General features: G+C 40.9%; 1 protein-coding gene across 2 annotated transcripts in view; it reads right to left on the reverse strand.

The window, feature by feature from the left end:
• Nucleotides 1–265: 265 nt before the first annotated feature.
• LOC8034905 (myosin light chain kinase, smooth muscle) overlaps nucleotides 266–16,197 on the reverse strand; it is a 110,545-nt gene continuing 94,613 nt past the window's right edge. For both annotated transcript variants that reach the window (XM_040503829.1, XM_002410725.4), the window contains exons 8-11: nucleotides 14,859–14,904; nucleotides 12,821–12,895; nucleotides 10,363–10,439; nucleotides 266–1,142 (exon numbers count right to left, since the gene is read on the reverse strand). In XM_040503829.1, coding sequence (XP_040359763.1) covers nucleotides 10,374–10,439; nucleotides 12,821–12,895; nucleotides 14,859–14,904 — 187 coding nt within the window. In that variant the 3' untranslated portion in view covers nucleotides 266–1,142; nucleotides 10,363–10,373. The remainder of the gene's footprint in view (nucleotides 1,143–10,362; nucleotides 10,440–12,820; nucleotides 12,896–14,858; nucleotides 14,905–16,197) is intronic.

The raw sequence follows: 16,197 nt of genomic DNA on the forward strand, positions 1-16,197 counted from the left end.
GTCTTTGCTCGTAAAATTATGTCTTGGGACGTCAGGACCAATCCAAGGAATCCCACTTTTGACACAAAATGTTGCCAGATCAGCAGTGTGCCACGTGTCGTCTGCACGGGCTTCGTCTATGTCTTCCGTGGTTCCCGGTACGCCCCTCAGCAAGCCGCTACAATATTGTTTTGACACCCCTTATTAAGTGGAAGACGTTCAAACAAATATAAGCGACATCAATATGACGGCAACAGGAAACAATTTATGCAAGCGGAGGCAACCATGGAGGGAAGAAATATATTTATATATTTGTAAATATATAAACAGGGAGGTTGTGAACAACAGAAAATAATTATGTACATAACACGAAGATCGAAAAACAAAACACCGGGAGTTGGTTCCGGCTTGTGAAAATTCCAACAAAATATATCCAACAAAGCGCCTTCAATGACGTCCAAGAAGAACAATCCTCTTCAACAGTCCACATTTAAAGTTTGAGAGCCTAAAAAACAAGGATACACAGTGGAAAGCCTCTAATCATTCTTGCAGTAAGATTTACATGTAAGGCGAAATATTTTTTCGAATTATGTTTGTTTCAGCACATTGTTTTCCTCTGGGGTGCGCATACAAACAGCGGTTCTTTACAGACACCTTAGTTGTCGCCATTACGCTCTTTGTTGTCACCTACACTTTTTCATTTGCCAAATTTAAGAGCTACAGCTGAGTAATAGATGTCAAATTGTGAATACAATAACTATATAATAATGAAGTCAAAGTGGGACGATGAATGTCTCCGTTATTTCTCCATTTAAATACTTCAATTCAAGGTCACATCGACACAAACTATATTAACCTATTTCTGTAATACGTACTTTCCCTGAAGACCTATTATAAACTATATATTAAAATCAGTTTGCAAGGTGGTGACCCTTCAGACGGTCCGTTTCTTTAATAATTTTGTCCTACGCTGGCACTACAGGTGTCTACAGCACTCGATAGGTATTTATTCTGGCGGTCCTCTAGAATTTTATAGAAAAAAAAACGGAAGGGCCAACAAAAAACAAATGGATCTTTGGGTGATGATGTTGTCGTTCTTCACTCCTCGAAGTTCAGGCCGGGTGAAAGACAAGAACACATGGCGGGTCTTGGAACATCGGACTCTGCAAAACAAAAAACAAATGGTTGCTCGAAAATGCAATCACCATGCTAAGCAAAGATTTCAGTTTTGTGACCAGCCAGGCCAGAAGGAAACGTATTCTATTTTAAACTGATCAAAGCACACATTTTCAACTAAGGTAAAACTCTTCATTGGAGGGCTACTTCATTGGGCACTATTGAAATACCACTCAATCTAAACGTAATCGAAGTGCGGTGGCTTGCTCATTCCTATGACGCCGCACGCAAGACGGACTCCTGACCTCGAAGAGTATCTTTTTCGCACCGGGGATACCCGATACGATCTGAGAGGCTTGGTTGCCCCCGGCGGAAAGCGAGAAACGACCTGGGACCAGCGGGCGGAGCGGACGTAATTTTCTCGCGCTCCTAAATTTACGATAAAAGCAATCAGTTTAATAAATTTGCATATTTGTGGACACAGCATTCAATTTTCACGGAAGTGTGCCTTTCCCAGCTATTGTTGCTTATCAAGGAAACAAAACAGAGAATATTTCACAGCACACTTGGTAGCGTGTAGCGAAGCGTCTGCAAAAATGGATATGTAAGCTTACACATATCAGGAGTTATGCTAACAATTCCATGACTTGTATTTAATTAGAGACCTTTAAATGCCTCAATTCTTATTTAACCAAAACATTGCCGGCTCATAAAATTAGCAACAGCCAATGTTTCTTGTCGGAAAACGTTAAACGTTTATTTGTCAGATATGAGTGGTAAAACTGGCGGCGGTGTTCTGATTTCTGCCGTTGATTACAATAAAATAAATTTTTATTTTCCGGAGAACATATTACAGACAATAGCTTCTGGCCCACTAAAGCAGCATTCTGCTTGTATGTGGGATCAGGCACCCACTTAAAATGCGATCAAAGCGGTAAAGCAATAACAAAAAATTCACAACTGGGCCACCAAAAGGAGTAAAACCATCACAACATAACAGAGTTGACAAGAAAACTTGCAGAAATATATGACAAAAATGAACATTTAATATCGGAGAATACGTTTCATACATGGCAGGGGAATAAAATGTGACATATATAAATAAAAAGCATGTCACATATAAAATATCGTCTAAATTGATACGGCTATCAAGATACGGTTTGCAGGTATGGCATCATTTCTTTAGGTCTTGTTTTACTAGTTTATTGGCCGTTACAATCATAAATGTCTCCGGAAGCTTATTAAACCAACAAGGAAAACAATATTTGTTACTCTTCCAGAAAGGGTTAATTTTTCTTTCGGAATTGCGAACCTTTCAGCGCGTCTCAAATCTCTGTTTAAATTTGATTATTAAGGTATCCCTGAAATAATTATTTGTAATTGCAACATATTTGAAAAAAAAATACCAAAGCTTTTGTGTGTGGTTTTTTTTTTTCCAATATGTTATGCAGTTCCATATGCAATGTTATATATTCTGTGCCTTACTATCCTATCTGTCGTTCTTGTTTTCGATTGGAAGCAATGACCATAGAGCGTCATGACCAGGGTGTAAGATAGACAGGTGGGGAAACGAGAGCCAAATGAGCGACCGGATTGTGTCCCCTTCGGTTTTTTCTTTTTCTGTGGCGCCATCTATGTGGAGCACCGCGAACTCTCACTCCGGGTGGGCGACCGGTGGCGACCGGCTAAACTGACGGAGATGGTTTCTCGTGAATTTTCAATGGAGGACTGTCGTGCTCTCGGTTTATTTTGCGCACTCTCCCATAAAGTTTCATGCAAATCCGATTCCGATGTTTTTCTTCTTATTGCAGCGCCATCTGCGCAAATCGGGGGTACCCGCCAGCAGACGAGTACACAATCCTGTCACGGCGCTACGGTAGGCTTCTATGGGCCGTTTCCCCTATCTGTCTATCTTACACCCTGGTCATGACATAGCACAATGACGACTCTACTAGAGCCTTAAATACCAGCAGCCTTATCTTCAGACACTTCTTATTTTATATAAATGCGCAGAAATCCAACGCAGATTTTCCGTTTTAAATTCGACTTGTTTGTTCGATAGCACGTGCTCGTCCACATATATACCAAGATATTTGACGGAATCATCGTAGGGTAAAGGTTGGCATTTGTAATTAGTGGACTGCGTAGAGTTTAAAGATATGTTGGGTGACAGTACATCACGTTTATGGTGATTTTCAAAACAAATGAGTTGTTATTGTAACATTCACAAAAATAAAATTTGCTGCAAACCATTTCATATAAGATAGGCTTTTCGAAACGCTAAAATTACATCGTTATATTTATAGTGTGTTAACTGTTGTGCCATGTCATCTGCGTTTTGAAGTATACTGGACTGCAGTGGAACTAATCCCCACTCATTAAAATAGTGAGCTGGGCGTCGATAAACCTTTTAAACCCCACAAATTGCCACCTTTTAATCGACTGATTGTTATATTATTCGGTCGCGTACATTTCCATCCATAATACTTTTTAATTACCCTTGTTGAATGTATGACAAACGGCGCATTATAAAATGTCATTTCGAATCAGCCTCAAAGTGTAGCTGTGAATGGTTTAAATACATTCACACTCACAGATTATTACTTTAGCTGCATGAGGCAAAGAGGATCGTTGAGATCCCCCCGCAAGAGCAATCTCTCTTGATTGTTCACAATAGTATCCGCTGCGCCAAACGGACACTTCGACGGCGTTGAGGTGGCTGGGACGCGTTTAACTTTCTGCAATTCTCCTAAGCTACAAACCTCGCCCCTACAATTTACTTTAGGCTGTATTTTCATCTAAAGTTTGCACATCGTAAAGGTGTACTCGTCCACGTCTGCGCGGTGAAAGCGTTGAATGTTTACTTCCTTTTAGTTCGTCAACATTTTACCGATGAACCGGTTAAAAAATGACCACGATTAAAGCATTAATCGATGAATCGGTAAGTTAATCGATCAACTGCCCAGCTTTTATAAATATTGAATAAATTTGGCCCCAATGTGCTACCTTGTGGTACACTAAATGGAACTCAAATTGTGCTACATACATTCTTCGTAATTGTACCCATTTGATGTCTTTCTGTAAAATAACTTGAAGGATTTGAGGATACGGTTTCCTAAACCCCACTCTTTCTAGATAATGGTACCGAAACCTTAGATAGGTCTATGAACAGAACCAGGGATCCTTGTTTGTGTCGAGTATTTTTTGTACAGAGTCCGCGAAATCTTCCAAAAGGGAAATCGTGCTTTTCTGCTGACGACATCCATATTGCGTACAGCTTATAAAAAAAATGCCTCACACAAATTATTCGGATTTGTTTGTACCCATCTTTCAATAATATGAGCCTTCATTGGTAAGGTAAATATGGGTCTGTAGCGGTCAATTTGCTGTTGTTTCCCCTTCTTATAAAAGGGCCTTTCGCGGAGTCTCAGAACCTTTTGGAATATTGCCTGTTTGCTAAATGTCATTGAATATTTTCAGCGAAGTTTTCTTTAACTTATCAAAATTATAGGGGACATCTTAATTTTAATGTTATCGATTCCGGGTGATTTAGTTATTGTCATTGGCTGTGTGGTATTCAAAATGTCGTTTTCACTCGCGCCTGGTAGGTACGCGGAATTCGCGAAGCTCAATGTTGGAAGTGATGTTTAGTGAGCTGATTGCCGGTTCATAACTTTTGAGAGCATTTACGGGTTCCATAAAAATTTGGTTGAAGACCCACCTGCAAATTGTGTTTTAACCAGTGAGAAAATCCTCCTCGCTACCCTTCCCGTTCCCCTCTTTTTCATTGCTATTTTGACGGCGGGGGGACTCCTTTTGTTGCAGCATCTAGGGGCTGGATAAGCCGAGAAATTATCCCGGCTCATCCAGCCCTACTATGCAGCAAAACAAATAGCCCCCCCCCCCCCCCCCCCCGCCGGCCATGCAGTTAAGAGCGGAAGAGGGGAAATGGAAAGGTTTGCGAGAAGGATATTCACCCTGGTTCAAATATATTTTGTAGGTAGTCGTTTAAAAAATATGACAAGGCCCTGTATGAGTGGTGTCGTCAAAATTATTTTAGATCGTATCATCAATAGTGTTTTTAGATTTCCGACCAATTCATTGATTAACGAGATCCCAGGTTTTTGTGGGGTTTCTCAACGAGGCTGTAAACTGGTGTACACAGTGTTTTCGTTTTGCTAAACGTATTTTTGCTGTGACTTCATTACGAATTTCGCGGAACAATTTTTTTTTTAAAGGTTATCTCCTGGATTTTGTTGACATCTGCTCCAAGGCATGTTGTTTCAGCAACATAGTGATAGAATTTCGTCCTTAATCCAAATATTCTCGGGCCTTCTTTGTCTCAACTTTGCCTTCTTGGTTGAATCTGAATAAATATCTTAAAACATCTCAACAACCTTAAAGTAGGCTGTTAAGTGATCAGATTCAAAAAAGGAATTCCATTCAAGCTTCTGCATGAAACAATCAATCATTTCGCTACCTAATATAATCGGCCATTCTCTACTGTCGAGTTTTCCGCTACCTCCTCTCCTAGAACTAAAAGTAGGGTAATGTAATAGTTGGCAGCCTTCTGTTTGACTACTCCAGATAGTGTATATAAATTTCTGACCCTAGCATTTTTCCGGGTATAATCATGAATTATATTTTCAAATTCGAAAGAAGAAAGAGTATTAAGGTAACACTTCACTCCACGTTTTTTTCTCATTGGAAACGTAAATATCGAAGCCACCTGCCAGATCTAAATTTTTATTGTGATGAAATATGGGAAATAGGTTAACCAATTCCTCACAGGGGGCATTTGCATTTTGACTTGGTGGCCTGTAAATAGCACGTGGCACGTAAAAGAAATCCATCTTATGAACAATTGCCACGTAAATTTCTGCATGTTGTAATGAAGCCGCTACTCTATCCGACAAGCAGTTGTTGATACACAATATGATTCAACCCCCGTCCACCTTCTCTGCATAAGCAGTATGAGTAAAGCGTAGTAATATAAATGACGAGCAAGCTGCCTCGTCTGCGTTAACTTCTGTCAAAACAAGTATGTTCCAAGACTGTAGCCGACCAGCTAAAAGCACTGTTCACTGATCAAAATGCTTGTGAATGCTTCTCACGTATATATATTGTAAACTCAACTCTGTATTGCTATAGCTCCCTTCTCTCATTGACTTGATTGTAAAACTATATTCAGTGTACTCACAAGACTTCGTAATTACCCGATCTTGGTTTGATCACTTTCACTCTCGGTCTGAATAGCCACCATCCTTCTGCCTGACAAAAATCTTTCCATATTTCGTACATGTTAACGTTCACGCTTCTTCCCTCCTGAATGACTTAGTTGCCTAAAGTAAATTCTTGACTGCTCGGGTTCGTTGATGTAGATAATCTCACCCTTTAGAGTTACACGCTTCCTTGACCAAAGGTCTCTTGTGCGTCTTTCGGCGAACCTCACAAGAATAGGTGCAAGTTTGTCTTAATTAGCTTTTAGCTTATGAGCAACCTCGATGGTTTTAGTTTCCAGCTGCGCCAGGTCAACCTTAGATGCACGGTTGTTAAGTGTGGCCAGCAAGATTTCATTGGATATTTTATTTATGTCGTGAATTAGAACGTTTCGTCGCCTGAAAGACTGTTCAGCGTTGTCTACAGCCCTTCTCCGCTCCCAGATTTCTATATCCCTTTCAATTGGTTGTTTCGGTTTATTTCCTTTGTGCTCAAGGACTTCAATTATTTTCGCCTGGCTGTTCAGTATCGAAATTAGCTCCTCGTGTCTTGTTGACTGTGCATTTATGAATTCCTGTCCATTCTATTGTTTCCTTTGGTTTTCTAGTTTTAAGATCATTGCGTGACCTTTTGCAATCTGCGAGTCCTTAAGTTTTCGCATTCTCTGTGAAGACGTAGTCGGTGCGCTGGAGGTAGTATAAGTTTGCATTTGTTCAAATGACCGGAAATACACTTGCCCGGTTTGCTGTTTCCGGCCCACAAGAAAACGACCCTCGCTTCTGACCTTCACGATGTTATCCACAGAGTCAAATATATTTTTTCCAAATGTTTCAGTATTACTGCTTCGATACAGCAATCGCACTAATAAAACGTAGAAGTGACTTCACCTTCCTTCCCTGGGCCTTTACGTAACCAAATAGAACGATCAATCATACTATTAGGGTGATGGACTGTGCATGGAGTCCGTCAAGGGAGCTTTAACCCTTAGAAAAATTATCAGTGAGTTTCAATTGAGTTTATATTCAATTGAATGACTTTCAATTGAAATTCGTTTCATATTTTTGAAAGGATTTCTTGTCCATTGGTGGTCTGCTGGTCTCGACTATCATTCTTCGCTTTACTTTCTTAACGTAGAAATGTATTCTAAGGGAAGCTAACTCACATTTTCGTTCTTCCTTGGCGTGCGTGGCACGTCACGTGGCCTGTCGTCCGTGCTGTCAGGTCATATGACTGACAGGGCAAACAACGTTATTGTATCTGGTAACGCTGGCTGTCAAGTCATGCTGTAACATGACATCACGTCAAGTCACGTGGACACATTGCGTGAGATCAGGTCACGTGACGTAGTGGCGTCATCATAGCACAGTGTCCAGTGAGCAACGTCATTCACACCATTACTTGACTCTGTGACGTCACGTGATTATTCAGTGTTCCTTCGCAAAATTGCATTAAAACTCATCGTTTCTCATACTTACTTAAATACAGCAGTCAATATTTTTATTATGACTTAATGTGATTCCCCGATGCACGCGAACTGCATCTTCAGGGGGGTATGCTAGTGTGAATATATTTCCCATTACCTATATGGGCGATACCACTATAGAGTTTGATTTCATAAATATGCGATTGTGCCTATTTGGATCATACTTATAAAAAAATTAGTTCGCTGAAGAACAGTACCAATTCAATAAACTACTGTTCAACATATTAAATCCTGTCTCGACAGTGGTTACATGTGACACTCAGCAAAGCTCTTGAACTATAAAACAGACGTGATTTTCGAAGAACCCTTCAGCGTATAGCACCTTGCCACTGATATACGAAGTGTGATGAAAAAAAATTTGAAAGCAGTTTTGCACCCCCAAAAAAAGAGGGCAGCATATCGTGGGGTCACAATGAGCGCGCGGTTTTTGAAGACAGAGACCTTCATGTGCCAATATACCTAAGGACGTTGTTCTGTGAACCTTAAGAGCGACACTACGCTCGTCTATGTGACCACGTGCATGAGCTCATTCGTGATTTCAGCATGTAGTGGGAACCAGATCGAGGAGCAAACATTAATTGGACGTCAAACTCGGCCCATCTTGAATAAAGACCCTTATTGCCAAAAAGCAGTGAGTCGTGCGATGTGTTTTCAGTTTCCCTCACGCTTCAAACACGGCAGAATACCATGAGAAAAAGAAGAGAGGTCAGGGAAAATCTCCCTACCTACCTTCGTCTTCAAGTGATGTTACAGAGGCAACTTTTGTGAGTGTACCGGGGCGTAGCCTTCTGTGTACTGATAATGCCCGCCCAATCGCCTGTTGCCAGCTATCAGAAAGATGCGTCGCTCCCCCGCGCAAGATATAAAACATGAACGAAAAGGACAAGGTGATTAAGCCTCTCTGTTGCGTTCTTGGTGCTGTTTTCGATGTTTGACGTTTTAGCTGTGGGTCGCACTTAGGCAATCAATTCTTTTTTACCGCGCTTTTTTTCGCGTTTTAGGCAGACTCGCAAGCGAAGGTGCGGAGGCTGTTATTTTCCAAGACCCCAATCAACAGCTGGAATCATGAAAAGAGACTGAGGCTCATATTGAAAAAATACTCTGTCCCAGATTTTACCTTCTGCTAATCAAGAGTATGCAGTAGGTTCTTTTTGGTGACGAACATTAAGGAAGGCCTCTGTAGACAGGCCTTCTTCAATGTCCGTTTAAGTGAAGACTCGGCATTCTGCTGAGGTTCCGCTCGAAACTCAGCGTTCGGGCCTTCCTGTCATCAAAGATGGATCAGCTTATGCACCCTTCCACGGCCTCTTTCAGTGCTGCTTGACTGGCTGACTTTACCCAGCTCTCTCTCTCTCTCTCTCTCTTTCATGCACTTCGAGCTAGTGACGGGTGCCTGATAACAGGCACAGTACGTCATTACGAAACGTGAGACTCGCCAGAGCTACCACCTCCCACACTGCTTTGAGGATTTTGTAGCGCTCGTTACCCCAGAGGACTCTGGCCGTTGCAATTCCTCTGCACTGTCTGCTATATGCCTAGTCCTTTGCCTCAGCAATAAAAACTTTCAGTGTTCGCTGTTTCGACATCGTACATGTTTACCAACTCGTCCGTCTGGCCCGTAATTTTCTTTGGGTCGTACCTACCGTCCGGAACATATATTCACTTTTGGTAGCTATACATGCGGCTGCTCACCCGCTATGAAATATCCGTTGCGAAAGTATTGGAATCACGTACGTTCCGATAGCAGAAGTGGACAGCGGACAAGCATCGTCTTCAATTTATGGGGAGGTGGCGCACCTGGCGGTAATTATGTGAAGCTGGCGCAACTGCGCCAAAGCATGGGGAATCCAGAAATAGGGCAGGAATTGTCAGTATAATGGAGGCTATGACTGGGGTTCAAGCTTCTCATGAGCGAGCAAGGCATGAGCACGCATGATCCACGAGCGGCGCGACTATCAGCAGCTTTGACTCGGCGGTCCTCGAATTGGCCCGCCCCTTTAGGAGTAGTGTAGATATGTAAATAAATAATTTTGACAGAAACCAAGGCGCCGACGACTCCAGCGTTAAGTACGACTGCCGATGACAGTCATTTTGCCCTCGGTAAAAGGCGGTAAAAGTACCTTTTTACATTCTGTATCTTTCACTGTAGAGCAAAAATAGGCAACCCTTTGCATCAGTCAGTCGAAGGTATTCAAAAGGTGGAACGCGTGAGTATAGTCAACTATGATTTCGTTATTGTCAATAGACGGCTGCGTTTAGTTGCCTACCCCTAGTGAAAATGTTATTTATTTCAGACATTTCTCGGCCCAATAAACGCATATGATCAAATAAGATCTTATAAGAACATATAAGAACAGTATAAAAATATTTAAAAAAATGTAAGATGGTAAGAGAAACTCCTTATATGTTTTTTATATCTTCGAATATGCTCTTATAACGTTCCTTATGAACTTATTTCTTATATGAACTTGTTTGATCATAACCGCTTATTGGACCAAGAAATTTCTTATAGAAATACGAGTTTTCATTAGAGAACTTAAAAATCATGTAGACGCGTTGCTTACCATCGAGGAAATTAGGGTGACGGTGGTGAGATCGTCGCTCCCATGCGTCTCAAGGCCAGTATGGCGTTGATGATTTTCTAAAAACAAAGCATCATGCAAAACATTTATTTCAAGTTTAACATGATACTACTATAAAGCACTGAAAGGGAACACCAACATTACCAGTATCTTCCGTTCATATTACTTTCTGTTTGCTGTATTAAAGGCATTTGATAGGAATCTACGTGATATATATTTCTGCAAAATCTAGACACGTCGATCAAGAAAATAAAACTCGATTTTTCGGTCCGCAAAACTAAAATACGCCTTGCAGAAAGCTGGACCTTTGTGAGAACATGACGCCAGCGGTGGAGACAAAATGCAAAAGTTTGAAAACATGACGTTACCTGAATTAAAAGATACGGAAGAAAAACAAAATGCTTTTATTGGCCCAGCCTAATATTCATGAAGACAAGAATGGCATAGTAGGCGCCTGTGACATGTATTTCCGTGAGAAAATACTTGTCACTAAGAGAAAAAGTAATGTCGGCTATATTACTAAGTTTTTTTTTCGTTTTTCTTTTTTTTAGTTAGTGCTAAATCCGTTCATAGCGCGCTATCTTTACTCTATCAATTTTAGTCTTAGGTCGGCGTCGGCTCAATGACGCATTTTTTTTCGTATAATTTGATGCATTAAATGTCACATTCTCAAACTATACATTAGGTGCAATCGTGTTAAAATATAATTTTATTATTTCCCGTTGCACAGTGATGACTGGTAATATTTTGGTGAAAATACAATGCAACAGTAAATTGGACGTCACGAATGTTTATACAAGAGGTCAGCCTGCCATATAAATTTGGCGAAACAGATTCAATGCTATAATTATGATTTTTTATCAGAAAAAACACAACTGTAGCCTGGGGATTTGTGGGAGTAGTGATATCTCGACCTAAAACCACGAAATTGTGTACGCTTCATAGTAACGACACTTCCACCATTTTGGTGCTTGTAATCACTGTTGACATTTATCTTTAAGTTGTATCTGACATCACTGAAAACGCTTTTCTGCTCTCGAGCAATGTCAAATCAGTCCGCAAGAGAGCGAATCGGTATCATCCGAGTTTCGTGGTGTCGTATCCAAACCTCAGAAAGTCGCATTTTCGAGTCGTATCTACCGGCACTAGCCAACGAAATGGTGGCGTCCTAAAACTGATTGGGGATTGGGAATGCAGCGCCCATACTCTAAGCTTAACCTACTTAGTGGGTCTACCTCTACCAAACAAAGTTAAAATTCTCACATAAATAGAAGCTCGCATATTGGCGCTCACTGAACACAGAGTTTTGAAGCTCGAACCTGCACGTGCTCCGAGGAGATGTGGTCTGATAACACGTGTCATAGACAAGCCAGCTTTTGTACAGTTACATCTTAAACTGCCGGTTCTTATTTGTTTTGAACATACCTGGTCTCTCTTATTGGTAGAAGGGGAATTTGGTTAGAGTGGTATGATTGCTTGTTTGTAGGCTGTAACTTAATCAGGCAATAGTAAATACACGAAAGCATGCACGCAACGCCCATTCATATCAAAGCTATAGGCTGTGTTTACACGGATGGGACCGTAGCGCGTCGAATCGAGATTTGAGTAATTTGATATGTATAAATAGGTATAACAGGAAGAAGTCCAGAGACAATGCGCGTGTGATTGGACCCTGCTCGATTCAATGGGCTACGATCGCATTCATGTAAATCTAGCCGTAGAATGATTATGGTAGAACTTTAAGCACTTCAAAACGGTGCCGCGTTTGTGCACACGTTTGGCCGACTACTCCACGGTAACAACAAGATCTTTCTTTAAAAGGCCCCATAATGTAAGATCCGAGAGGTGTGCGAACATTGGTTCGAATAGAATACGGCTGCGTCAGCTATAACCTTCACAGCGCAAAGATAACCGGCGGTATTCGTCATATTTCTTAAACCTGGAAATGCTGTAAACGAATCTTCCTTGAGATTTGCTCCGAAATTAAGAAAGTTCCTACAACATTGTCTTCAATTTGGGCTTTAGGGCTTCCTCCTGTTCCTCCAGCAGTTTTCTTGCTAGTCTGTGTTGGGTTAAGGAACTGAATAAAGGCTCTCTTATCTCTATTGTCTGGTTGTGTTGAGGCGGGTCTATGAATTATCCCTGGAAAGAAAGTGATTGTTACAGGGACAAAAGGAAAACGAATGTTATTTATGAAGTCTGTTGCCTAGTCAACTTCAGTGGTGCTTGAGATTTTGGGTTCGTGAAGGCCGTTGGCCTCAGTCTTGAGGTTCTTCATAATTACGGTATTTTGGCTCTCTTAACGGTGGGGAAGCTACAAACGATGCGTCTCTATTCGATCTGAAACAATATTGGCACACCTCTACAAAAAGATCAAGGAGTCTCAACCCGTGCGATCATCTCAAAATTATACTCAGTAAAAGAAGAAAGCAGAACGTACTTGCCACCTCCTACGGATGACGAAGCGTTTTAGCTTCTTCTTGTCGAGTTGTTGGTTATCTGCCCTCTTATCTTTCTGCAAACAAAAGTTTGATAACGAGCGTATGTGAATACAGCTGAAATCTGTCTTTTGAATGCGGTCACGAGTACCTTTTCTACTTTACAGGTTGTTTGCTTTTAATTCGAACACATATTTTTTTTCAAAAATAGTTATACATTTACTATGTATTTAACAGACTCGGCGTACATTATATGACGTCAAATACTACTCCTATTAGAATATAAAACAATTTTTTAATGTGAAAAGGTACTGTTTTTCATTTTTTAGATATATGTCAATAAAATTTCACGTTCGTTTCTCCCGCTTCAAAAATTATGATCAAAAAGAGTGTAGCAAGCTCTGCCACAACGACGCTTAGAAGAGTGACGTCGTCGTTTCAATCATGTTGTCACTTTCTCCAAAATAATAATCGTTCAATTTTCAACGAAAATTGAACGATTATTATTAAAAAAAAAGAATAAACATTCCCTTTTTTGCAAATCCCTTAAATTCGTCTGACCACTAATAACAATTGTTGTCAATAGTCAAAGTACAACATAATTCCCAAAATAAATCATTTAAAGGTTGACTAACAGATTCTATGTAATTTGTCACATCAGGGCGACGATGATCCCCTTATTTAATGCCCGCCAAGCATGATAAAAACATGGTGAAGACGGCCCTCTTCTAACGTTTGAATGGCGCGATTTTGTTTGCGATTTCGCAGTTGCGACGTCGAGCGCCGCAGCTTCCAGCAGGCTTTTTTGCCCACAGCAGCGACATCGCAAATGCGAAATCCAAAGTAAAATCGCATCATGTGAATCAGGCTTAACCCTCACCCTCTTTTCGAAAACTAAATGGGTTCGATATAAAATTTAACAGCCTCTAGATTAACGGCAAGTGAAAGTAAGCCATAACGTTGCGGTAACTGATAACAGGCGTTGAATTAAAAACCTATACCACTCAAACTACTTGATGAAAGCCGTGAATGCACTAAATAGATATAAAATTATTCTGGGAATCAATACGCAAGCAATAAAAACACCTGATTATCTATTTACTTGTCTGAACTTTCAAATTAGTGTTCAGGAGATTTCGAAGAAAATGTTTCGAGTGAGCCTAACTTGGGAAACGAAACGAGGATTCACACCGTATAATCTTGTACAACGACCCTCGGTTACTGAAGACAATATGGGATATCACGTTTTAAGTTTAAGGACGTCGATTAGCTGTCATATATTATTAATAAAATCTAATATCTCAAAATCTAATTTCTAGCTAGATCAAAATATTAATTTTATTTCAATTCACTGCATTCAAATTTTGTTTCATCCAGATGCATTTCAAGTTACCGCAGCAAAAACTCATAATTGTAGTGGATATTTCCCGGCCATCTGAAAATTTAACACATCCCCAAGTGTGTTAAGTAATTCAGCCTATTAGTAAATTTCATATATCAATAAAACATCAAAAACAACCCCGTGCAAAAAAATGTGGTCATTAGAGAACATCTACAGTAAAATAGCACAGACGCTCTGCAAAAGCTCCTTGTGGCAATGATACTTTATTAAGATATTAGGGCAGCCGTATAAAACATTTTATGGTATCTGATATTCCACATATACAATACCTAGGCAAAACTGAAAAAAGTTTCTTGGGAAACTTGTGAAAACATTCTGAAAGCCCGCTTATCTCGTCAAACGATACCGGCAAAATGTACCTGTAATGTATGCAAACAAGGCACGAATAAAAACATTAAACCAACATTGAAGAAGTACATTAGGAAGTGCTTAAGGGACGGTTTTGGGGAGCATTAGAGAGTTCGAGAATTCCAAGAAAGATATAAAATCTAAATTTATTCAAATTTTTAAGAATTCAAAAATTACAATCAAACTGCATACATCCAACAGAACCTAATGAAGTATTACACACTTGTTACTACCTCGATATGCACCTAATAATATATAGTAACACATTAGGAACATAGAAATACACATACCCGAAGCCATATGTGGTTAAGGCACTCAGAAGCCGTTGGACGTTCGCTGCAAATAAGAAATATTCAGTCACGTTTTAGACGCCTAGTCCATGTCCGTTTTTATTACGAATATTTAATGTCCTTCCTTTTAAGAAAGCCCGCACGAGAACATTAAGGCGTTATGTTGAGGGTTATTGACAGTTTCAGTTGACTCGTCAAATCACTTGGACATTCTTTGATTCACGATATAAATATTACCCTAACATATACGACTAAGTTAAAAAGTTGGTACAGGTTACTTGCAGAAGTATTTCTGAATTCAACCGTTCGCTAAACGTCACTGAAACACGCAAAGAAGTCTTAAGCCTGGGTCACACAGCTCATACATTATACAAAAGACAGTCTGCAAATGCGAGTCACCGCAACGTCCGTGCTTCAAATGCCACGTGCCAAGTTTTCTTCTTTAACTCATTGCCGTGCGGCACTTGAAGCACGGATCTCGCGTTGACTAGCATTCGAAACTGTAGGCAGACTGTACGATCGTTATGCAGTGTGAGGCCGGATCTAACCAGTGACGACACAGCTAGTAGAAAAGAGTCAGTAGACACTGTTTGAGGCCTTTCTTGTTTAACGGGCATGTGTACCGGCCTGGAGAACGCGTTCGCTGCCATGTACTGGCCGCTCGAGCACGATCGAATCCCGCGAAACGCACAAGTGTTATGGCATCGCCTCCTCTGTACTCGCAAAGCCTGGAAGTTCGACAAGGGAGCCATGGAGTGGCCGGTCACAGATTTGTAGCGCGAGAATCCGGTAGCGCAGAGCGTCTAATACCCCATTCATACGACCGTAAAGGTACCTTTAGCTAAGGGACCTTTATTCTCTGCGGCCAGTGAATCAACGATCTTCCGCGCGAGGCGTGTGCTCGCGACCCAAAAGCACGGGCTGATTCGACGATAGCAAAAGGACCTATGTTAAAGGTACCTTTATGTAGACCGTGTGAATTGGGTATAAGAGCCATTTCTCGGGGACCCTGAAGCTCCTCTATCCTGGCGAAACTGTCGCTATTCATTGTTGTGAAAATGCTCCAGACATGAGCCGCGCGACACTTCTGGGTAGAACATGGCGTCTGAAATCTAACTCAGTGCTGTGCTGCGATGCCATGATCTTTCCAAGGGCTGCACGTTGCACGTGCCTCTTGCATCGACGCACCTTGCGCTACCTTTGAAACATGAAGGTACTTAAGGAGGACCTGGATGTTAGCGTACAGCTTTTGCAGAGCCGAGGACCCGAAATACACTTGTTCACTCGGGAGAAGTGTGTTTTGGCCTCTCGCCACAGCGGGGAGCCAGTCACGTGGTTC

The sequence above is a fragment of the Ixodes scapularis genome, unplaced genomic scaffold (assembly GCF_016920785.2).
Source record: "Ixodes scapularis isolate PalLabHiFi unplaced genomic scaffold, ASM1692078v2 PGA_scaffold7__128_contigs__length_106722199, whole genome shotgun sequence".
Lineage (NCBI taxonomy): Eukaryota > Metazoa > Arthropoda > Arachnida > Ixodida > Ixodidae > Ixodes > Ixodes scapularis.